Source organism: Neoarius graeffei, chromosome 2 (assembly GCF_027579695.1).
Source record: "Neoarius graeffei isolate fNeoGra1 chromosome 2, fNeoGra1.pri, whole genome shotgun sequence".
Taxonomy (NCBI): domain Eukaryota; kingdom Metazoa; phylum Chordata; class Actinopteri; order Siluriformes; family Ariidae; genus Neoarius; species Neoarius graeffei.
This window is the reverse complement of record NC_083570.1, coordinates 44,865,910-44,891,431: the sequence shown is the minus strand read 5'-3', so window position 1 is coordinate 44,891,431 and position 25,522 is coordinate 44,865,910. Positions and strand designations below refer to the sequence as shown.

The 25,522-nt window shown below is 42.4% G+C and overlaps 1 protein-coding gene across 2 annotated transcripts in view; it reads left to right on the top strand.

Moving 5' to 3' along the window:
• The first annotated feature begins 1,658 nt into the window (after positions 1 to 1,658).
• The window catches only part of cwf19l1 (CWF19 like cell cycle control factor 1), a 40,804-nt gene continuing 16,940 nt past the window's right edge, over positions 1,659 to 25,522 (top strand). The window contains exons 1-11 of one of the 2 annotated variants that reach the window (XM_060914296.1): positions 1,659 to 1,771; positions 1,958 to 2,042; positions 5,977 to 6,061; positions 6,151 to 6,252; positions 12,679 to 12,893; positions 12,989 to 13,104; positions 16,581 to 16,665; positions 16,782 to 16,931; positions 17,179 to 17,317; positions 19,737 to 19,816; positions 22,212 to 22,421. In XM_060914296.1, the coding sequence (XP_060770279.1) occupies positions 1,749 to 1,771; positions 1,958 to 2,042; positions 5,977 to 6,061; positions 6,151 to 6,252; positions 12,679 to 12,893; positions 12,989 to 13,104; positions 16,581 to 16,665; positions 16,782 to 16,931; positions 17,179 to 17,317; positions 19,737 to 19,816; positions 22,212 to 22,421 (1,290 nt within the window). In that variant the 5' untranslated portion in view covers positions 1,659 to 1,748. The remainder of the gene's footprint in view (positions 1,772 to 1,957; positions 2,043 to 5,976; positions 6,062 to 6,150; positions 6,253 to 12,678; positions 12,894 to 12,988; positions 13,105 to 16,580; positions 16,666 to 16,781; positions 16,932 to 17,178; positions 17,318 to 19,736; positions 19,817 to 22,211; positions 22,422 to 25,522) is intronic. The other variant, XM_060914297.1, reaches the window with a different exon arrangement.

The window sequence follows — 25,522 nt, the reverse complement described above, 5'->3', positions numbered from 1 at the left end:
ACGACAGAGTGCCGAGAGATGAGGTATGGTATTGTATGAGAAAGTGTGGAATGAATGAGAAGTATATTAGAGAGCTGCAAGACGTATGAGAGCAGTGAGGTGTGCAGTTGGAACGATTGAATGGTTCAAGGTGAAGGTGGGACTCCATCAATGATCTGCTTTGAGTCCTTTCTTGTTTGCCATAGTGATGGATAGCTTGACGGACAAAGTGAGGCAAGAGTCACCATGGAACATGATGTTTGCAGGTGATATTGTGATATATGGTGAAAGTAGAAAGGAGGTTGAGTTGGGTTTGGAGGGATGGAGGGATGCATTGGAACAAAGAGGAGTGAAGGTGAGCAGTAGCAAAACAGAATACATGTGCATCAATGAGAATGGGGATGAGAGTGTAGTGAAGATGCAAGGAGCTGACATAAAGCAAGTTGGTGAATTCAAGTACCTGGGGTCAACTGTGCAGGAAAATGGGGGCTGCGATAGTGAGGTGAGAAAGCGAGTGCAGGCAGGGTGGAGCAGTTGGAGGATTTCGGGAGTCATTTGTGATAGGAAAGTCCCAGCAAAAGTGAAAGGTAAGATGTATAAGACAGTAGTGAGAGCAGCTGTGATGTTTGGATTGGAGACCGTACCCTTAACGAAGAGACAGGAGGCAAAGTTGGAGTTGAGGATGTTCAGGTTTGCGATGGGAGGTTGGACAGGATAAAGAACGAGCACATCAGAGGGACAGCACATGTGGAGAGCTTGGGAATTAAGCTAAGAGAGATGAGACTGAGATGGTCTGGGCACATCCTGAGAAGAGATGCAGAGCATGTTGGAAGGAGAATGTTGAGGATGGAGCTGCCAGGCACACGAAAACGAGGAAGGTCAAAGAGGAGATACATGGATGTGGTGAGAGAGGACATGAAAGTGGCAGGTGTGGTAGAGAAGGATGAGGAAGACAGAGAGCAATGGAGACGAAAGATCCACTGTGGCGACCCCTAATCGGGAGCAGCCAGAAGAAGAAGACTCAATATGTGAGAAAATCATAGAATGTAGAAACATCTTAACAGCGTTCATGTTGAGAAATGGCCTCATTTGCCTGAAATTGTGAATGTTGAATTTTACTTTATTTGACACCCTTTTAACTCATTAACAAGATCAAGCTCTTCTCCTCTAAGGAACACATTAGAATGTGTCAACTTAGTAGCCTGTTTAGAAAACATCATGCAGACTTCTAATAATTCTGTCATTATCTTCCTTTTGAATTTTTTTGTAAGACAGACAAGGAATCAGAAATTTTTTTGAATGCTTTATTAGAACAACACAATGCAATACAACAAAGCCAATCATTTAAAGGAAACACATAGATATCAGATATTAACAGAAAGAAGTACAAAAACAAACAAACAAACAAAGGAATCAGAAAACATCACACTTTGAGATACTTGGAGATACACTGGTCCGTTCAAATATTTCTCTCGGGTGGAAACAGTGACTCAGTGAAGTGTAAAGCAACGAAGCTCTTACGTGTGCACAGAACTTTATTCATGGCATGGTTTATTTATTCTGATTTCCTCTCGTTTACTTTATTTTGTGCGTTCTTTCTCTCTCTCTCTGAAATGCTGTACTGAAGCAGTTAAATCCCAACACTAATATTCCGGACAACAAATCCTCGCTCTCTTGTTTCCACCCGGAGTTATTATGTCGACGGACACTAGTGCTTTTTCAAAGCTGTAAATAAACAAATCGGGTTATAGCAGAGTTTTTTTGACGGAATGGAGGAGAAACCTTTAAGAGTGTAAGTTTAGGTTTGATTTGTAAAACATTTTCACTTGTTTTTTTTAACCTCAGGTTTAATAAAGACTTTTAAAGCCGCGGTTTGTCTAATATTGAGACTGCACTGGAGTAAAAAGCCACGTGCTGGTCCTTGTCTTTCCATTCGGTTTAATACAACCTTTATTGGTTTATTTTTGTTTTTTTTAAGCCTTGTTTGCGGTGATGTCGAAGGCAGAATCAGTGCTTTGTTCAACCGGGTGAACACAATCCAAAAAAAGAGCGGACAGTTCGATGTAAGTCTGTATACAAGTCTACAGTGGGGAAAATAAGGATTTGATTCACTACCGATTTTGCAAGTTTTCCCCACTTACAAAGAATGCACAGGTCTGTAATTTTTATCATAGATACACTACCGTTGAAAAGTTTGGGGTCACTTTGAAATGTCCTTATTTTTGAAAGAAAAGCACTGTTCTTTTCAATGAAGATCACTTTAAACTAATCAGAAATCCACTCTATACATTGCTAATGTGCTAAATGACTATTCTAGCTGCAAATGTGTGGTTTTTGGTGCAATATCTCCATAGGTGTATAGAGGCCCATTTCCAGCAACTCTCACTCCAGTGTTCTAATGGTACAATGTGTTTGCTCATTGCCTCAGAAGGCTAATGGATGATTAGAAAACCCTTGTACAATCATGTTAGCACAGCTGAAAACAGTTGAGCTCTTTAGAGAAGCTATAAAACTGACCTTCCTTTGAGCAGATTGAGTTTCTGGAGCATCACATTTGTGGGGTCGATTAAATGCTCAAAATGGCCAGAAAAATGTCTCGACTATATTTTCTATTCATTTTACAACTTATGGTGGGAAATAAAAGTGTGGCTTTTCATGGAAAACACAAAATTGTCTGGGTGACCCCAAACTTTTGAACGGTAGTGTACACTTCAACTGTGAGAGACAGAATCTAAAAAAAAAAATCCAGAAAATCACATTGTATGATTTTTAAATAATTAATTTACATTTTATTGCATGAAATAAGTATTTGATCACCTACCAACCAGCAAGAATTCTGTCTCTCCCAGCCCTGTTAGTTTTTCTTTAAGAAGCCCTCCTATTCTCCACTCATTACCTGTTTAAGGCCAAGTTTACATTAGACCGTATCTGTCTCGTTTTCTTCGCGGATGCACTGTCCGTTTACATTAAAACGCCAGGAAACGGGAATCCGCCAGGGTCCATGTATTCAATCCAGATCGTGTCTGGTCCGGTGCTGTGTAAACATTGAGAATACGCGGATACGCTGTGCTGAGCTCTAGCTGGCGTCGTCATTGGACAACGTCACTGTGACATCCACCTTCCTGATTCGCTGGCGTTGGTCATGTGACGCGACTGCTGAAAAACGGTGTGGACTTCCGCCTTGCATCAACTTTCATTAAAGAGTATAAAAGTATGAAAATACTGCAAATACTGATGCAAATACTGATGCAAATACTGCCCATTGTGTAGTTATGATTGTCTTTAGGCTTGCCATCCTTCCACTTGCAAGTGGTAAGTGATATGCGCTGGGATCACACACACAGCGGCTCAGTCCCGAATCACTGCTCGTGCGCTATACTCGCGCGCTCTGTGAGCTGCGCAGGGCCGGAGTGCGCACCCTCCAGAGGGCACTCGCTGTTCAGGGCGGAGTGATTTGGAGCGCAGGATGCCTGCGGAGCCGAGCGTATCCGTGTATTGGTGTTGCTGTGTGCACGCGAATCGTGTATTGGTGTTGCTGTGTGCACGCTAATCGTTTTAAAAACGTTAATCTGATGATCCGCTGATACGGTCTAATGTAAACCCCACCTAAAAGATCCCTGTCCACACAATCAATCAATCAGACTCCAACCTCTCCACCAGGGGCAAGACCAAAGACCTGTCTAAGGACACCAGGGACAAAACTGTAGACCTGCACAAGGCTGGGATGGGCTACAGGACAACAGGCAAGCAGTTTGGTGAGAAGGCAACAACTGTTGGCTAGGGTGCATCAGTTGCCCCCTAAAAATGAAAAGTTCCTCCGATCATGATGCATTTTTGTTTTTATGTTCCTTTTGGTAAGAAAACACACTGGGTGAAATATTTTGACAAAATTCAAAAGTTTAATGGTGGCACCAGGAGCTCAAAGTTATAGAAAAAGCTGCTATTTTATGACTTTTATGACAAAATTTCGATCACTTTTCATGAAACATTATGGCACCTTATAGAGTATACCAAATATCTTAGATCCACATTTTTAGTGCATATTCTAAATATATTATCAAGCACAGTTTGAGTTTTAGCTGTTCATTGAATCATTGTTCAACTACTTTTAAACAATACAAATGTATTATGAATCACATTAATGCTTCTCAATCCCTTGCAAAGGTTCTTAACATGATCTCTGGCTCACAAGAAATCAATAAATGGAGTCCAACATTGTGATTCAAACCTTACGCGGAAACATAAAATAAGCGTTTTTTGGCAAAAAATGAACCTCATGGTGCCAACATTAGACTTTTGAATACGGTCAAAAATTTTACAGGATGTCTTTATTGGTGAAAAGGAACACCCAAACAAAAATGCATCAGATTTTATGAAAGTGAGGGCAACTGATGCACCCTACTGTTGGCGCAATTATTAGAAAATGGAAGAAACTCAAGATGACTGTCAGTCAATCTCCCTCGGTCTGGGGCTCCATGCAAGATCTTGTCTTGTGGGGTATCAATGATCATGAGAAAGGTGAGGGATCAGCCCAGAACTACACGGGAGGACCTGGTCGATGACCTGAAGAGAGCTGGGACCACAGTCTCAAAGATTACAATTAGTAACACACTATGCCGTCATGGATTAAAATCCTGCAGCATGCACAAGGTCCCCCTACTCAAGCCAGCACATGTCCAGGTCCGTCTGAAGTTTGCCAGTGACCATCTGGATGATCCATGGGAGAAGGTCATGTGGTCAGATGAGACCAAAATAGGACTTTTTGGTATAAACTCCACTCGCCGTGTTCGGAGGAAGAAGAAGGATGAGTACAACCCCAAGAACACCATCCCAACCATGAAGCATGGGGGTGGAAATGTCATACTTTGGGGGTGCTTTTCTGCAAAGGGGACAGGACGACTGCACTGTATTGAGGGGAGGATGGATGGGGCCGTGTATCACGAGATTTTGGGCAACAACCTCCTTCCCTCAGTAAGAGCACTGAAGATGGGTCATGGCTGGGTCTTCCAGCATGACAATGACCTGAAACACACAGCCAGGGCAACTAAGGAGTGGCTCCATAAGAAGCATTTCAAGGTCCTGGAGCAGCCTAGCCAGTCTCCAGACCTGAACCCAATAGAATATCTTTGGAGGGAGCTGAAACTCCATGTTGCCCAGCGACAGCCCCGAAACCTGAAAGATCTGGAGAAGATCTGTATGGAGGAGAGGGCTAAAATCCCTGCTGCAGTATGTGCAAACCTGGTCAAGAACTACAGGAACCATCTGACCTTTGTAATTGTAAACAAAGGTTTCTGTACCAAATATTCTCATCTCATCTCATTATCTCTAGCCGCTTTATCCTGTTCTACAGGGTCGCAGGCAAGCTGGAGCCTATCCCAGCTGACTACGGGCGAAAGGCGGGGTACACCCTGGACAAGTCGCCAGGTCATCACAGGGCTGACACATAGACACAGACAACCATTCACACTCACATTCACACCTACGGTCAATTTAGAGTCACCAGTTAACCTAACCTGCATGTCTTTGGACTGTGGGGGAAACCGGAGCACCCGGAGGAAACCCACGCGGACACGGGGAGAACATGCAAACTCCGCACAGAAAGGCCCTCGCCGGCCACGGGGCTCGAACCCGGACCTTCTTGCTGTGAGGCGACAGCGCTAACCACTACACCACCGTGCTACCCCGAACCAAATATTAAGTTCTGTTTTTCTATTGTCTCAAATACTTATTTCATGCAGTAAAACGCAAATTAATTTTATAAAAATCATACAATGTGATTTTCTGGATATATTTTATTTATTTTTTTTAGATTGTCTCTCACAGTTGAAGTGTACCTTCAATTAAAAATTACAGACCTCTCCATTCTTTGTAAGTGGGAAAACTTGCAAAATCGGCAGTGTATCAAATACTTATTTTCCCCACTGTATATCAGCATATTTTACTCATCACAGAGAAGGAAACCAAGAGGCCAAGACACACTTGATGTTTCTTTTTCAGCTGCTCTTATGTGTTGGAGATTTCTTTGGTAAGTCTCCTGAGGCTGAAGCTGAGTGGGATGGATACAAGTCTGGAGCTAAGAAAGGTATTATAGCTTTAAAGCTCATTTGTGTCACATTTCAGAGTCTGGGAGTGAATGTTTGTTTTATTTCTTTTCTTTTATTCACACTTCAGCTCCTATTCACACATACATTCTGGGAGCTGCGAGCCAGGAGACGGTGAAATATTTCCCCAGCTCTGATGGATGTGAACTGGCCGAAAACATAATCTGTTTAGGTGAGAATCTTCGATAGTTATTTTCTGCATGAATAAAAGTTTTGCACTTAAACAGTTTGTTAATCATCTGAACAATGCTGGGCTCAGCACTGGCATGACAGACGGCTGCAAAATATAAAAGACTTTTTTCGGCATTTTTTTCACTCAGGGTACACATTTGGCGAAATAAGATGTTATCCAGGTGTATTTAAAAAATGTCAAGTTTCTTGTATTAAACTTACTGTATGTTTGCATTAATGTCATTGGATCACCACAGAGAACACTTGTTTTAAATTTTGTTTCCATGTTGATTCTTTCATTTTATTTTGATGCCTTTTTGGTCCATATTAGGGCTGTTTTGGCATGTTCTACTGTTCCACTGTACATTGAACTACAACCCCGATTCCAAAAAAGTTGGGACAAAGTACAAATTGTAAATAAAAACGGAATGCAATGATGTGGAAGTTTCAAAATTCCATATTTTATTCAGAATAGAACATAGATGACATATCAAATGTTTAAACTGAGAAAATGTATCATTTAAAGAGAAAAATTAGGTGATTTTAAATTTCATGACATCACATCTCAAAAAAGTTGGGACAAGGCCATGTTTGACACTGTGAGACATCCCCTTTTCTCTTTACAACAGTCTGTAAACGTCTGGGGACTGAGGAGACAAGTTGCTCAAGTTTAGGGATAGGAATGTTAACCCATTCTTGTCTAATGTAGGATTCTAGTTGCTCAACTGTCTTAGGTCTTTTTTGTCGTATCTTCCGTTTTATGATGCGCCAAATGTTTTCTATGGGTGAAAGATCTGGACTGCAGGCTGGCCAGTTCAGTACCCGGACCCTTCTTCTACGCAGCCATGATGCTGTAATTGATGCAGTATGTGGTTTGGCATTGTCATGTTGGAAAATGCAAGGTCTTCCCTGAAAGAGACGTCGTCTGGATGGGAGCGTATGTTGCTCTAGAACCTGGATATACCTTTCAGCATTGATGGTGTCTTTCCAGATGTGTAAGCTGCCCATGCCACACGCACTAATGCAACCCCATACCATCAGAGATGCAGGCTTCTGAACTGAGCGCTGATGATAACTTGGGTCGTCCTTCTCCTCTTTAGTCCGAATGACACGGCGTCCCTGATTTCCATAAAGAACTTCAAATGTTGATTCGTCTGACCACAGAACAGTTTTCCACTTTGCCACAGTCCATTTTAAATGAGCCTTGGCCCAGAGAAGACGTCTGCACTTCTGGATCATGTTTAGATACGGCTTCTTCTTTGAACTATAGAGTTTTAGCTGGTAACGGCGGATGGCACGGTGAATTGTGTTCACAGATAATGTTCTCTGGAAATATTCCTGAGTCCATTTTGTGATTTCCAATACAGAAGCATGCCTGTATGTGATGCAGTGCCGTCTAAGGGCCCGAAGATCACGGGCACCCAGTATGGTTTTCCAGCCTTGACCCTTACGCACAGAGATTCTTCCAGATTCTCTGAATCTTTTGATGATATTATGCACTGTAGATGATGATATGTTCAAACTCTTTGCAGTTTTACACTGTCGAACTCCTTTCTGATATTGCTCCACTATTTGTCGGTGCAGAATTAGGGGGATTGGTGATCCTCTTCCCATCTTTACTTCTGAGAGCCGCTGCCACTCCAAGATGCTCTTTTATACCCAGTCATGTTAATGACCTATTGCCAATTGACCTAATGAGTTGCAATTTGGTCCTCCAGCTGTTCCTTTTTTGTACCTTTAACTTTTCCAGCCTCTTATTGCCCCTGTCCCAACTTTTTTGAGATGTGTTGCTGTCATGAAATTTCAAATGAGCCAATATTTGGCATGAAATTTCAAAATGTCTCACTTTCGACATTTGATATGTTGTCTATGTTCTATTGTGAATACAATATCAGTTTTTGAGATTTGTAAATTATTGCATTCCGTTTTTATTTACAATTTGTACTTTGTCCCAACTTTTTTGGAATTGGGGTTGCATATAACTTCATACAAAATCCCACATTTCTAGTGCATTTTGTGCTATAAGATTGATATGAAATGATAATGTAGTATCTCTGCTTAATTTAATATATGCATATAAAGGAGTCAGGGCGGCACGGTGGTGTAGTGGTTAGCGCTGTCACCTCACAGCAAGAAGGTCCGGGTTCGAGCCCCGTGGCCAGCGAGGGCCTTTCTGTGTGGAGTTTGCATGTTCTCCCCGTGTCCGCGTGGGTTTCCTCCGGGTGCTCCGGTTTCCCCCACAGTCCAAAAACATGCAGGTTAGGTTAACTGGTGACTCTAAATTGACCGTAGGTGTGAATGTGAGTGTGAATGGTTGTCTGTGTCTATGTGTCAGCCCTGTGATGACCTGGCGACTTGTCCAGGGTGTACCCCGCCTTTCGCCCGTAGTCAGCTGGGATAGGCTCCAGCTTGCCTGCGACCCTGTAGAACAGGATAAAGCGGCTAGAGATAATGAGATGAGATAAATGAGTCATTTATCACCTGGCAAAAATTTTGCAGTTCTTTAATAATGTGTCCGTAGTTATGCCAAATGATGTTTTTGGTTTGTGTTCTCCAAAAGGAACCCAAAAATTCAATCACTGATTCTTTTAATGGTATCCATTTTGGTAGTTTCATAGGAATAATGCACAGAAATTTGTTGACTGTATGGCACTGACACCTTTCAGTGTTCACTGAAAATGTTCACTGGGATAATGGAAAAAGCAGTGTAGTCTCTGTAACCCTCTCTAAACTCGGGGTTTAATCAGGCTTGAAGAATTTTAATTAATTATATTATTTAATATTTATATATTAATTATATTAATTATAATTACCATGAGAAGTAAAGGTATAAAAATGCCTTTAATCATTACAGACTTGAAGTAATTGCACTGAGTAGTGGTTTAAAGTGCATATCACGGGTATATTTAGGAGCGAGATCAATGTAATTCTCCTATTTTATATTAAACTTTGGTCAAATATCTGTAACATTCTGCATTCTCTGCAATTTTTTTTACCTTGCGCAATACCAGAAAAATTCAGTTGAAATCGAGGCATTTGATGCGAATTGGTCCGCCTCTGAAAAAACTTGGTATTTGGATTTCCCGGCAAACATTGATTTTCGTGACGTCGCGTGCGGGACGCCTCCCTCTGAATCCTACGTCAGCGCTGGTTTGTTTAGGCCAAGAAAAAATAATTGTTTCCGGTTACCCGACCGACCGTTTAAAAAATGCCCCGACCCTAGACTTTTTTGTTAGATGTTTAAAAAAAAAGGTATTTTTGCCGACCAACAATAAATTTTGGAAAAAAAAAATATCTGCATTACGGTTTGCATAATATTGTCGATCTGACAAGTGACTAATTCTAAAACGCATATATCGGACAAGAAACACTCATTGATTTCTCACGGCCTCAATCTGACGTCATGACCTCTTTCCGGGAAACTCCGGCTTGTGTTGTACACAACGCTAGGCATCATGGCGGCCAACGAAGTGTTCTCGATTACCGTGATCGGTTGCGACCACACGGAAGATTGTAAGACAGTAAGTTCATTTTATAAGTTTTCAACTGTAAAAGAACTCTACGAACATTATCATCCTCCGCTGGACGAGTCATGCAAACAGTATACACACACAGCGCCCAGGCTAACGGCGGTATCGATATCACGATGTTCTTTGTGTTCATATTAAACATACAAGTTCACAACATAGTGTTCCTAATAAAGTTAAGGTTCAACATCTGTAGTTATGTTTATAGTTCCTTTAAGCGTCCGAGCACTCCATATTTTATCCATGGGCTCCGAATCCTGTATTCCACAAGCTTCACTGGTTTTCTTAGGCCTGGTTCTGGATGGTTGAGTCACAGAATGACACTTCCCCACTATGTGCCACTGTTTGTCCCACACCTAAAATTTATTAAAAAAAAAAAAACTACCTACCCGGTATTTTGTGTGATTAAAAAAAAATAAAATAAAATAAAAAGACCTACCTACCTACCCTATTTTTTTTTCAAGATGTAATAGGAAACAAACAATTATTTTTTCTTGGCCTTATGAGAAAACGACCGTTTTATTTACATCCCCGGTGTTGTCTCCGTCGTCTTCACTACTTGAATCATCGTCAAATCCAAACAGATGAAGCCCCAATTCTGACATCTCATTATATTCTTCATCCAAAGGTGAAGTAACATTGCGCTCAGGTGACAATTCCATATTTCAATGTAAAATCGCTCGCTGCTAAACTTGGTCTACACAGGCTGTGCACTGAAACCGTGCAAAGCTCGCGCAGCCTGCTGGCGCTTCCGCAGGTGACGTCACGAATCTGGCTCCAGACGCCCTTGGGATTTTTCCAGACGCGTTTTGTTATTTTACTTTTTTCTGCTGTAGACAGATGGCCTTGTGCAAAATTACCCTTCTGGATGAGCGTGTAAAGGGACATACTTTCATATTAAAAAAAAAACTAAATTGGTCCAGGATATGCACTTTAAAAATAGTCATTGCTGACATAATGTTTGATGAGTGTTATTATAGTACCTATATATGAGTCCCAGTAAGTTGTAACCAACTGGACCATCCTTGGCCCCCCATACTTTTTTTTTTCTAGACATGGAACTGACCTGTGTGTACGACTGTTTTCTTGAGTATAACTTTAAAGGGCTGATGACACGAACATGACTCTATGCAATTTCTTAAATAAACTATACAACATGGCAAACATGTTAGATTTCTGTTATAATTACGTGAAAAGAAGCTGTTACGCAAATATCCAACTTTTAATTGCACAGCGCAAGAAAACTGGGTCCGTGGCTCGCGGCCATGTTGTGACGTCAGCGGGAGAACACGCTGCGGTTCACTGGCTGTTCTACTCTGGTTCTACTCAATGGAAATGGCGCATGAAAACGCCGGTGAACTCTCTAGTGCTAGCGCTTCCTCTTCTGGGAGTCTAGAATTGTGTTGATCTCTTCCGAATAGAATCTATGATAGCCTACCCTCTTTACCCTTTGCCTCTCGTTGCTAGGCGGTAGTTACATGAAAGCCGCAAGCTTTCACAAGCAAATACATGACTGATATCACGCCGACTTTATCATTACATTTATGATTATCATGTAGAATCTATAGCTCTACGTACCTTTATCTTATGTCGTTTCACAACACACGTTCTGACAGGAGGACTGTCTTTGGATCCGGCATAGCTACTAGTAGACCCCCTCCGGAATACTGGCAGTGTTGCCAGATTGGGAGGAATCCCGCCCAGTTGGGCGGTTTCAAGTGCATTTTGGTGGGTTTTGAACATATTTTAGGCTGGAAAACTTCAGCAGTATCTGGCAACAGATACTGCTGACGTTTTCCAGCCCAAAATATGTTCAAAACCCACCAAAATGCACTTGAAACCGCTCAACTGGGCGGGAAACCTCCCAATCTGGCAACACTGTGTAGGCACTGCTGATGGTAGTAACACACGTTTGTGCTGAACTGAACACCCAAGAGATTCTTTTAAGCTGGGAAGGGTGTCAAAACAATCCAAATCGAAGTGTTCAGAGCACAGGACGGATGTTGGTGAGGGCTCCCACTTGTCACGAGTGCGCCTGACTTGCTTCACCCACTTCGCATGCAGCTCGGGATCTCTGGGAAACTTGAATAAACTTACCCCATCCTTGTGGGTTTTGGAGCAAAAGCCGGCAACACAACGCGAAGGCATAATAACTAATATGTGTGTGTGTGTGTATGTATAATAATAATACTAATAATGACAAACTGAACACCTGTCGCATCAACAACAAACTGGTAAGTTAGGAGGAAGGTTCTTTCGCTGACGTCATATAGCTCCTCCTCCTCTTTCGTCTCCTGGGTGCTGCAGCCCCGTCAAATTTGCCCAAAAAGCTGCGTTTTTTATCATAACTTGTAAAATAGGAGCCTTCGTGAATTAATATATGGATCATCGGGAATTACTTTTTATGTTATAAAACATCGCCAAAGATGTCAAAAACGTGTCATCAGCACTTTAAGCATGTTTTTCTTGAATCTTCTGACATTTTCTTGTAAATTATATTCAGTTTGTAGTGTAATTAGCAACTAATGTCTAGTGTAATTTGGCCTTTGAAGATCACAAAAATGTGCCTGGAAATAGCTGAGAAGCCATCTCAGTGCCCTACGGCGGGCCCCGGACCCCCGACCGCATTGTTTCAGGCCTATTATTCGAATAGGCTGAAACTTGGACAATATTTCAGACTCGTCTATCCTGTGACCATCTGCTTAAAATTCCTTATTTCCCACACTGCAGATGGATATCTAATCGTCTCGTGATCATTTTTTTGTGGACGTTTAGATCACTTGGATGAAAATAACTACCAAGTGAGCCCAGTGTTGGGTCATAAAAAGAGATAGTAGGCGAGTAAAACACTACAGTCTGGTCCTATAAATGATTAACTGCCAGGATTGTGTGGGTTTCAGGGCGAAGAGGTGTTTTCACAGGAGCGTCAGGCCTGCAGGTCGTGTACGTCAGTGGTAGAGAGGCTCGGCAGGAACCGGCGCCTGCGCACTGTTTCACCCCGAAAGATCTCACAGCCCTCGTCACTCCCCTGGTGTCGAACTCTAAGTTTAAAGGGGTTGACATCCTTCTGACCTCACAGTGGCCCCGGGGAGTGTGGCAGTATGGGAACAACCCGGCAAGTCCCTTCTGCTTAAAAAAAATTCTGTTATGGCTTTCAATATCTCTTTCACTAATCTTTTTTTCATACTAATGTCTTCATTTTGGTTTTAGGAAGTTGATACAAAGTTTTGTGGCGTTTCCTCCATTGGCAGTCTGGCTGAAAAGCTGAAGCCTCGCTACCACTTCGCTGGATTGGAAGGAGTTTATTATGAACGACTGCCGTACAGGTCTGACTTTTGGATGTCTGATGATTTGATTTAAAAAAAAAACAAAACATTTTTTCCCCTTTTTCCTTTTGTTATTCTGATACTAGAGCGGCGGCTACAATTATCGATACCTTTTCAGATTTACCAATAAAAAGCAATTTTACAAAGGTGAGTTTCAGTTCCAACAGTTATTATTGGTTAATTAATCAACCGGAAGACCCGCCTCACCCTTCGATCTTGTCGTCTGATGACGCAGCTCGTTACCTGAGATGGAATTTTTTTTTTCAGCACGATCAGCAATTTGAGGAAAACCCGGATGTTCTCATCGCAGGTAAGCATGGTGGAAAGATCATGGACGTGTTTTTACTGGTCAAATTCAGATATTTCATGATCTCCTTGTCGAAACCTATTTTGTTTCTTACTCTTTCATTTGACAGTCGCTGTTTTGTATCTAAACGCGTGTTTGAGAATCACGTGAGGTGTCGATAATAGCGATCACTTTCACCGGTGTCCACCATTATCGACACCCTGTGGAATTAAGGGACATTTACAACTGTTACGGATCGATCTTTGTGTAACGTTGTTGAAGTAGATGAAGTACTTTTAAAAAAATTAAAAAAAAAAAAAGTGCTGTGATTTATGATATTTTTTTTCTCTGATCCAGGACAGAATGGAATGTTTATAGAGTATTTGGAATCCGATTGCAATAAATAGAATTGGAGCAGAATTAAATTCCTAGCATATAAAAAAACATTACACGCTTGAAATATTCAGATTTTTCTATTCCATTCAGAAAATATTTTTTTGCAATTTGTTGTAAATATCAACCACATATTACAATATCAGCAGACATTTTATATTGGTTCGAGGAATGACGTGCGACCTTTGCCCTGGATGTTCATGTGGTTACAATATCAGTTGCCTGTTGACATTTATTGTTAAACTACAAAACTAGAAATGAATACAAACAACAACGAATGATTAACAAAATGTGATCTACGAAAATACTTAGAAAGTGGAACAAAAAGATTTTCTGACCGGTTAAACATTATCAGTTCCTTTGTTCACAAACATTAGAATTACTTCCTCATTTACGTAAACACAGACATCCATATATTTATATAAAAGATACTTTGTACTAAATTTATGTCCATGTAAAAACTGTTTTTTTTTTTTTTTGTTTTTTTTTTTGTTTTTTAATTAATACCACATACCGATTATTTTTTTGAATAAATAATCCTCTGGATGTCTAATGGTGGACAAAGGTGTCGATAACGGTGGACCACGGGCGATTGCTCTAAGACAACGAGGGAGGCTCAGCCTCCTCTAAAAATGACGAACATCGTGTAGGATGAATTGCGCTAGGCTTATGTTATAGCCGACCTTATAACATTGATATTTCAGATCCAGAATCATAGAAATATATGTGCTCAACCCAACTACAGTGCGAAATCATTCCGTTATAACTTCCCCCAGTTCGCCTAATGTGCGCGTGAGTTTTTCCCCCTCGTGACAGCGCTATGCAGCCCAGCCTCAGTGGAGTTCAATGGCATTTGGGAGCTATGCGCTTTCAATCTCAAAATGCAAGACGATTATTGGACAAATTCTGCGAAAATGCCCACCCACTGGACTCCGAGCCTCACAGTGGGAGGGACATGGCAGTTTCTGCGAGGAGACTGGTGATTGGTGAAAGCGGCCGGATGTTTTCTTTGATTGACAGCTCGTTTCAAATATAGACAGGCAGCGGTGAATTTCAGTTCAGTCCCATGCGGATTCGCAAGTGCTGTGGTGTATTGTAAGAGATCAGCTTACATTTCGATTTCATTCATTACATACGGTTTCTACCAGCTTTTTTAGTTTGTATATATTTTCATTGTAAATAAAGTGTAAGTATAGTGTTGTCAAGTTCGCTATCTTAGTTCCAGAAATTTCGTTTATTTGAGTGACTGAACTTGAACTTGAGGGGGCTAGTCAGCTAGCAAGAAAGCTGCGCACGGATGCCAAGCATTGTTGATTTAATTTTGGCGAAGCCATTTGCCAGTCTTCCTTTCGAGGAAAAAATTAAAATTAAAGAGCAGGGTAGACCAACGCCTCAAATTGACTTGGTGAAAAAGGTAGGGAATAATACTCGTTCCTTTCAGCTCTCCTGGTACGAGAAAGTGAATTGGCTAACAGCAAGTGATCCACATCAACAACAGTAAATAGGCTACTTTAGTAATATGTCATGGATGGACCATCTCATCTCATTATCTCTAGCCGCTTTATCCTTCTACAGGGTCGCAGGCAAGCTGGAGCCTATCCCAGCTGACTACGGGCGAAAGGCGGGGTACACCCTGGACAAGTCGCCAGGTCATCACAGGGCTGACACATAGACACAGACAACCATTCACACTCACATTCACACCTACGGTCAATTTAGAGTCACCAGTTAACCTAACCTGCATGTCTTTGGACTGTGGGGGAAACCGGAGCACCCGGAGGAAACCCACGCGGACACGGGGAGAACATGCAAACTCCACACAGAAAGGCCCTCGCCGGACCCGGGGTTCGAACCCAGGACCTTCTTGCTGTGAGGCGACAGCGCTAACCACTACACCACCGTGATGGATGGACCAAAAATATAGAATCTATTTAAAATGTTTATGCTGAGTATATTATATTGGAATATATATTTCTCTGGATATGAATTAAACACAGCTACAATTTGGAAAACATTTTTAAACAAAAACACAGCCGAGAACATTTCACACTACAGACCTGGATTAAAAGTGAAGGGTTATCAAAATTGTCAATAAAACATTTCTCAGTCAAAATAAGTAAAATATAGGGAAAGTGTCATTGAATGAAATGTGTGGCACCCAGCTCTATGTTTGGCTCCCCAAGGTCAGTGCTTGTGCCTATTCCAGAACACTCTGCTGTTACTGCTGAGGTTCCTGACAAAGAGCTGCTTTCAATAATGATCAATTTTTAAACAACATGCCACAATTTTAAAATATAAAATGTTAAAATATACCCCTCCCCCCCCAACACCACCATCATGTATATTGGACAGTAGGCTAATGGGCCAAAAGAACCTGTTATTTCACAGTTTGTGACCCTGCCAACAATCAGCCAGATCAGAGGCAAGAGTATGGGCAAAATTGATGTGTTTTTTTCCTTTTTTCTTTTAAAATCTGGAAATCTCGTAACCGACCAGCCTCCCCTATTTGAAAGACTACCAGCCACCACTGCTGTGGACAAAGGTGTGGATAACGGTGGACAAAGGTGTTACTAAGTAATCGGGAATCGACTTTTTTTTTTCCAGTGGAAGTTTGAGTAATTATTCATGCACAATTTACGTATCGAAAGTCTTTTCTACTTTTGTAATGGCCAGAAGATCGTTAAGGTGTCGATAATTGTAGCCGCCGCTCTTGATTGATTGATTCCCCCCCCTTTCTCTTCTTGATCATGTTGAAGGATTTTCTATTCATGTACTTCCTATTCATTGAATCGCACAGAAACCATATGGTTCTTCAGGAGAAGGCACAGCATGCCAGTAGATTCATTGCGCTAGCAACCGTTAACAACCCTGGGAAGAAAAAGGTAGGCCATGTATTTCTGTATTTTGACTCATTAACTCTGAAGTTCTTCGTATTCGAGTTGCAAGGCTGAGTTGGGAGATGTACAGACAGAAATGTTGCACGTGTGCTCTCTTTTAGTACTTGTACGCGTTCAATATTGTCCCGATGAAAAGTATAGACGCAGCAGCGCTGGTCAAACAGCCTGAGGATGTCACTGAGAATCCGTATGGGAAACCAATGAAGGAGGGTAAAAAGGAGAAGCCGTTTCCATCTGCAGCTGCTGGAGAGGTGTGTGTTTGTTTCCAGCATCACAGACAGGATGCAGTTTTTCTCTGGGATGTAAACCTGTGTATGAAGGTAATAAACCTTCACCTTTCATGCCAAAACTCCAGCGCTCTGATGCCCGACGCGGATATTAAGCTGTTCCGCTTGCCCACTTAGCGCACTGTATTCTGGCGGGAAAAACTCCTGCGTAGAGACACGTGAGCAGAGGTTAGAGTTTTGTCATTCTCTGTTGAACCTGTGTGTCGAGCAGGAGGAACCGGCTTCTCAGTTCTTCTTCGATCTGGGCCAGAAGAAGCCGCAGCATCAGCAGCAGCAGCGTCAGGATGCAGGGAGGAGGAGGCCGTCAGAGGGAGACGGATCCGTTCAGCCCAAACGCCCTCGCAGACCCCGTGAGTCGTATCTGCTCATCACTCACAGCCCTGTTAGTCCTAAAGCATGACATGAAGCTGATGGGATTGATTTAATTCATATGAATCTCGATCTTACCCTGAGAGATCTTGAGCTCTTTCGCAACGCAGCTTCCACTGATCGAAATAATGTGGTGAAATGAATAGTGGCATTAGTGTGCAGTGTCTCGTTTACCGGACTGTTCTTCACGTACACGACACTCGCACTGTGTTTCAGGCTTCAGTAAGTGTTGAGTTTCATATACTTTCCTAAATAAATGCTCCAGGATGATCTGCTCTTTATCGACTGTTGGGTTTGTTTTTCACCAAGAAAACCAAATTCCCAAACGCACAGCCGTGTTGGTGAAATGTGGAGGGTGAGACCTTTAATCCAAAGTTGTTTTTGTTATCCTTAATCTCCTCTTCCTTCTCTTCCTCCTCTTTTTCCTTCTCCTTTTCCTTCTTCTCCTCCTTACTCCTTCCTCTTCCTTCATCTCCTCCTTTCTCCTTTTCTTCTTCCTTCTTCCCTTTCCTCCTTCTCCTCTTCCTTCTCCTTTTCTTCTTCCTTCTTCCCTTTCCTCCTTCTCCTCTTCCTTCTTCTCCTTTTCTTCTTCCTTCTTCCCTTTCCTCCTTCTCCTCTTCCTTCTTCTCCTCCTTTCTCCTTTTCTTCTTCCTTCTTCCCTTTCCTCCTTCTCCTCTTCCTTCTCCTCCTTTTCTTCCTCCTTCTTCCCCTTCCTCCTTCTCCTTTTCCTTCTTCTCCTTTCTCCTTTTCTTCTTCCTTCTCCTCTTCCTTCTCCTCCTTTTCTTCCTCCTCCTCCTTTCTCCTTTTCTTCTTCCTTCTTCCCTTTCCTCCTTCTCCTCTTCCTTCTTCTCCTCCTTTCTCCTTTTCTTCTTCCTTCTTCCCTTTCCTCCTTCTCCTCTTCCTTCTCCTCCTTTTCTTCTTCCTTCTTCCCTTTCCTCCTTCTCCTCTTCCTTCTCCTCCTTTTCTTCTTCTTCCCTCTCCTCCTTTCTCCTTCTCTTCCTTCTTCTCCTCCTTTCTCCTTTTCTTCTTCCTTCTTCCCTTTCCTCCTTCTCCTCTTCCTTCTTCTCCTCCCTTCTCCTTTTCTTCTTCCTTCTTCCCTTTCCTCCTTCTCCTCTTCCTTCTTCTCCTCCTTTCTCCTTTTCTTCTTCCTTCTTCCCTTTCCTCCTTCTCCTCTTCCTTCTTCTCCTCCTTTCTCCTTTTCTTCTTCCTTCTTCCCTTTCCTCCTCCTCCTTTTCTTCCTCCTTCTTCCCCTTTCTCCTTTTCTTCTTCCTTTCCTCCTTCTCCTCTTCCTTCTCCTCCTTTTCTTCCCCTTCCTCCTCCTCCCTTTCCTTCTCCTCCTTTCTCCTTTTCTTCTTCCTTCTTCCCTTTCCTCCTTCTTCCCCTTCCTCCTTCTTCTTTTCCTTCTTCTCCTCCTTTCTCCTTTTCTTCTTCCTTCTTCCCTTTCCTCCTTCTCCTTTTCTTTCTCCTCTTCTTCCCCTTCCTCCCTTTCTTCTCTTTTTCCTCCTTCTCTTCTTCCTTTTCTTCCTTCTCCTTTCTCCTCTTCCTCCTCCTCTTCTTCTTTCTCCTCTTCCTTCCACTCCTCCTTTCTCCTTTTCTTTCTCCTCCTTCCCCTCTTCCTTATTCTCTTCCTCCTCCTCTTTCTCCTTCTCTTCCTTATTTCCTCCCCTCTTCTTTCTCTTCCTTCCACTCCTTTCTCCTTTTCTTTGTCCTTCTTCTCTTCCTCCTCTTCTTCCTCTTCTCCTCCTGTTCCTCCTCCTTCCATTAACCCACTGCTGCAGCAGGACTACAGGCTAAACGAATTTCTGTATACCATGGAATGAATATTTTCTACTTTCTAGCCTGGGGGGGGGGCACTTGTGCGTGTGGTGTGCAGTCATGTGTCCTGTGCAATAGGAGTTGATTCTTTGAGTCAGTTCTTCAAAACAAATGCTGGAAGCCGAATCACATCTGAGAAGGTTTTCATTAAAAAAAAAAATCATGGTTTCGCTGAAAACTCTTAATTGTTAATAATCACTTACAGTTCACTACATCCTGTGATTGGGAGCATCAGATTTTTATTTATTTTTTGGAGACAGCGCTAGAGAGAACGGTAGGACGTATGCAAAGACATGACATCTGAGCAAGTGAAAATATCTTGAATAGAATCATGTGGATGTGGTATTTCCTGTTATAAGTTTGTGGCAAACTAAATATAAGATTTATAAACTGACTTTCTAGTCTTTTTTTTTTATTTCATTTTTTTTTTTACTCTATTGGTAGCTCATGTTGCTTCTTTCCAGAAATAAATGCTTAAAATGAGCAAAATTATCTGCCACTCGAACAAGGCGAGAGTAAAAATGTTTAGATTTTTCCTTCTCACAATCTGTTTGTTGTTTCTTTGCTCTGTCTTGCTGACCTCAGCTCAGCCTACCGGACCGTGCTGGTTCTGTTTAGCCAGTCCTGAGGTGGAGAAGCACCTGGTCATCAGCATCGGGACGCACGTGAGTTCCACATCCACTGACTGCTCGAGATGTCCGGCACACCGTTCCAACACACACTGCAAAAAATGGCCTTTCAAAAATAAGAAATAAAAGATTAAAACAAAGCATATTTGCTTGAATCAGGTGAAAAAAATCTGCCAATGGAACTAGCCAAATTTGACTTGGTAAGATTTCTTAAAGTAAGATGAAAAATCTAACCTGTTTTTAGATGAAATAATTCCAAAATAAGATTGGGGAACTTATTATGCAAGATCTGATTAACTCAAAATAATCAAAATAGTTCTTATAACAAGATCGTACTTCTTACATTTAGCCATTCAAGTCATTTTTATTTATTTCATTTTAAGGGTATTTCACTTAAATTCATGACAAAGTCTTAGCAGTAAAAACTGAATTTAAGATAAATATACTAATATTAGGATTGTTAAATTCTACAACTAAGCATTACTAGCTTAAAAGATTCTCCTTTTGTAAAATACTCTAGATACGAGCCCAGAGACTATCTTGAATCAAGTTGACGACACGTGTAGCATTGCAACAAGTTTATTTTTTTTCCCATTTCAACATTCAAACATTAAGGGTGTATTCAGACCAGGATAGTTCGATAGTTCACTTGCTTTGGTCCGAACCAAATGTTTGTTTTTTTTTTCATTTTGGTGCGGTTCGCTGTCACACTGTACATTTTAGTAAGCGGACCAAAACCTGTCAACAAAGCCACGCGCCCTGAGGTCGTTCAGCTATTGGTCAGAGACGACACGCGCGCAAAGCGTTAAGTTCAAAAGTAGTCATGGAGGCTTTCCGTGCTGTTATTCTTTTTAATGTCATCAAAGCTATATGTTTTTTCCAGTTTTTACTGTTTTCACAATTGTGCGATTACTATGCTGTTGTACAAGTAATTTATCAACGATGACGACAAAGGGCAAGGCGGCTACGGAGGATAGCGCTGATGAGCGCACATCATGTTGTGACAGTTCTGGCTCTTCACGCAATAGATGAATTTCCTTTTTGCGTCGCTAGTACCGCCACTTTTTGAAAGAATGTCCCTGATTTTAATGTAGGTCTGACGGAGTTTCTAGCCAACATTGTTCTGGGGAGCGCGTGAACCCCTTCTCCTTCATTTTCTCACTGAATACAGCAAACACGTCGGCATTTTTGTGTGTTCTCTCCAAAAGCTCAGATATGTGGACATCTGCCCATATATCCACAAGGGTACGCGTTTCTTCCTCGGCCCACGTTTGCCCCCTACTCGTTTTTTGTACTCTGTAGTCTAGCCTACCACTGGTCTGAATGACTGAACGACTGTTGTAAGGTTCCCTTGACAACCGAAACAGTGTTTGCACTTTGCGGTGGAGTGTCAAGACTCTGTTTCCCATAATGCTCGACAAACGACGGAAGCTCCCGAGGTACAAAAAAGCAAAACTGTCGGATTAGGTCCGGTCTGCTTTCACACCTCCAAAAGATCCGCACCAGGGTTCCTTTGGTCCGGACCAAGTCCGACCTTGCAGCTCGGTCTCGGTCCGCTTGTTTGGTCCGGACCAGAGTTCGGTGGTTTGTATTCAGACCAACCCAAAAGGTCCGGACCAAGGGAAATTTGGTTCGTTTGGTCCGGACCAAACAATGTAGGTGTGAATACGCCATAAAACATCTCTTAAGATTCCACTTCCCCAGGACCTCAGGCACCAAAAAAAAAAGTCTACGCATTTTGACTTGCAGTGCTTACACAACGCCAAAGCAACAGTGCATTTTGGGGGCACTGACTATTCATGTGTACGAGGGGTTTACAAGATCAGGCACAAAAAAACAAAACACTGAACTTAACTCGCAGCATTCCAAAAAGCCCTCACTAAAACGCCCTCCACTCACTCATAGCCTTTCTGAAGGCACTTGTCTGGTCTAGAGTCTGTACAGCATCTAGAAGGAGCTCACTCTGAATGACTGAGAAGACAGCCGCAGTAAACGTAGGATCTGTAAGGTGGAGTTGAATTGTAATGAAAGATTCAAAGATTTCAGTAAAGTTCATTTATTCCCAAAACAAGCATACTTTGTTTTTGTTTTTTTCTTGAAACGATGAACCGCATTTGACAAATGTCCAAAATGTACTTATTTGTTTTAAAAAAAACTTGTTTTATTTTCAAAGGTGCTCCAAATAAGACTTTTCCAAGACATTTTGTCTATACAAGAGTTTCAAGATGGACTGTCTAAAAACTAGCCTTTCTAGCTAAATGAGGTTTTGCTTGTTGGGCAATTATGTCTTATAATAAGGGTGGCTAGATGTTTTGACTTGAAAATAGACAAATAAACTTCCTAAGATTCTTATTTTTTGCAGTGCACACTCGCTGCAGTAAGTGTAATGTAATGACTTGATCGTAAGCACTGTAGCGTGTTGCCTCCTCAGTGTTACATGGCGCTGGCTAAAGGCAGCCTCACCCCGGACCATGTGCTGCTCCTGCCCATTGGACATTACCAGTCCGTGGTGGAGCTCCCGTCTGAGGCAGTGGACGAGCTGCAGAAGTATAAAAGCGCCGTCAGGAAACTGTACAAGAGGCGCGGCCGACGCTGCATCCTGTTTGAGAGGAATTACCGCAGCCAGCATCTTCAGCTCCAGGTGCCGTGACCTTCCCGTTGTTTACTCTGTTTTGGAGAAAAGACAACAACAATAATGAGAGATTTTTTTTCTTAACGTAATCACAGCAATAGAAGGCGCACATGTAGCCAAATATATATGTATGCGGGTCCCTCCACAATTATTGGCACCCCTTGTAAAGGTTAGTAAAAGGGGTTAGGTAAAATCCACCTTTTGGTAAAGTCGCTTCATCTCTCACTGGAAATTTGCTTCAAAACATGTGCCAATATTACACTACCGTTCAAAAGTTTGGGGTCACCCAGACAATTTTGTGTTTTCCATGAAAAGTCACACTTTTATTTCCCACCATAAGTTGTAAAATGAATAGAAAAGATAGTCGAGACATTTTTCTGGCCATTTTGAGCATTTAATCGACCCCACAAATGTGATGCTCCAGAAACTCAATCTGCTCAAAGGAAGGTCAGTTTTATAGCTTCTCTAAAGAGCTCAACTGTTTTCAGCTGTGCTAACATGATTGTACAAGGGTTTTCTAATCATCCATTAGCCTTCTGAGGCAATGAGCAAACACATTGTACCATTAGAACACTGGAGTGAGAGTTGCTGGAAATGAGGTATTTCACCTGACGTCACAGGGTCACGTGACGCCCCGGTGTCCGCCATTTTGAAGGTCAAGCTAGCTATTGTCAACAACATAGTAGCTAGTATGTTACTGTAGCAATGTTTACGTTCAGTCATTTGGATGACTGTTAAAACCTTTCAGTCTCAAGTTTTTCCTTTACTGTATTTACTAGTTTACTGTAATTATGATCCGGCAGCTATTTACACCGGATCCAGTGTAAATAGCTGCCGGAGCGCGCTCCGGCTTGCTCCCCCTCAAATTAAGCAGCGCGCTCCGGCTTGCTCCCGGAGTGCTCCGGCCGAGGTTCCGGAGCGCGCTCCAGCTTGCTCCCCCTCAAATTAAGCAGCGCGCTCCGGCTTGCTCCCGGAGTGCTCCAGGAGCAAGCCGGAGCGCGCTGCTTAATTTGAGGGGGAGCAAGCCAGCGCGCGCTCCGGCAGCTATTTACACTGGATCCGGTGTAAATAGCTGCCGGATCATAATTACAGTAAATTAGTAAATACAGTAAAGGAAAAACTTGAGACTGAAAGGTTTTAACAGTCATCCAAATGACTGAACGTAAACATTGCTACAGTAACATACCAGCTACTATGTTGTTGACATTAGCTAGTGCTAACAGCTAGCTGCTAGTACACTGCTACAACACAGACACAGACCCTAATAATACAGTTCTTGGTCATTGCCTGGTAACAGCAAATTTATAACGGGCCATGTCTCAACAGACTAAGAAGTTATTTCAATGACATTTAATAACATTTTGTTTATCCTGAGGACCGAAAGTAAATGAAAATGTGAACAAACCTTAGCTGTAATAAGATGGCGACCGCCGGCTCCAGGGACGACCCGCTGATGTAGGCATGTTACCCAGCCTGACACAAAATATTTGTAGGCATCCAAACTCTTATACGCTTTCAGATCAATACCTGTGTATGGCGATGGGTTTTTAACGACATAGGTATACAGATCATGTGGGCCGAAGTCAGGTAAAGACGAGGGCTTCGTGTACTTCCGTACGTCAGTGAACAATCCTGGTGGAAGCAGGTAAACGTCGTTCTCTAAGCCTGCTAACCTCAATTTTTGCAAATACCTCTCCCTCTGCTCGCCCTGTAAATGCCCTACGTCGCTGGATAGTGAAGGTGTTTTCTGCATCTCGCTCCTTTTTCTTTTATGTTTTTCGTTTGTCGCCTTCCTCGCATTCAAACCGATTCGAGCCGTGACGTCCAAAATGGCAGCCTAACGATGCATCACATGACTTGGTCACGTGGGTGAAAAACCTCAATACACCTATGTAGATATTGCACCAAAAACCAGACATTTGCAGCTAGAATAGTCATTTTCCACATTAGCAATGTATAGAGTGTATTTCTGATTAGTTTAAAGTGATCTTCATTGAAAAGAACAGTGCTTTTCTTTCAAAAATAAGGACATTTCAAAGTGACCCCAAACTTTTGAACGGTAGTGTATTTACACCCCTGCATTTAATACCCTGTACAACCTCCCTTTGCCAGTAAAACAGCACCGAGTCTCCTATAACAGTTTATAAGGTTGGAGACACAGAGCAGGGCATCTGAGACCGTTCCTCTTTACGCTCTGTTACGCGTCTGAAGTATGGTCCCCTGCTAGTGTCAACCTTAGAAGCCTGTTAGAGAGAGTCCAACGACGTGCAATGCGCTGGATACTACAACAGCGTATTGGGGATGCTACTTACTCAGACAGACTCAGAAGCCTGCACTTGCTTCCTCTGACTTATGATCGGGAGATTAGAGACTTAGTCTTTGTATATAAATGCATTAATGGCCAAACAGATTTGAACATAAACCTCTACGTGTCTTTTGTAACTCATGACCGGTCTAGGGCCCAAAACCCGAAATTAATTTTAAAACCTACTCACTGCAGAACTTCAACTTATCAGGCCTCATTCTTCAATAGGATTGTTAAACCATGGAACTATGTATGTAAATATTTTTCCCCAGATAAATTCCGTAGCCTCCCTGTTTTCAAATCATCCCTGTTAGAGCTCTACTTTGAATTACTGACCTCCACCTATAATACAGACTTTTCATGTACTTGGTCTGTGTACCGTGACTCTGGTTGCCACAGATCATCTCATCTCATCATCTCTAGCCGCTTTATCCTGTTCTACAGGGTCGCAGGCAAGCTGGAGCCTATCCCAGCTGACTACGGGCGAAAGGCGGGGTACACCCTGGACAAGTCGCCAGGTCATCACAGGGCTGACACATAGACACAGACAACCATTCACACTCACATTCACACCTACGGTCAATTTAGAGTCACCAGTTAACCTAACCTGCATGTCTTTGGACTGTGGGGGAAACCGGAGCACCCGGAGGAAACCCACGCGGACACGGGGAGAACATGCAAACTCCGCACAGAAAGGCCCTCGCCGGCCACTGGGCTCGAACCCGGACCTTCTTGCTGTGAGGCGACAGCGCTAACCACTACACCACCGTGCCGCCCTGCCACAGATCAATTTAGTCTAATTTTA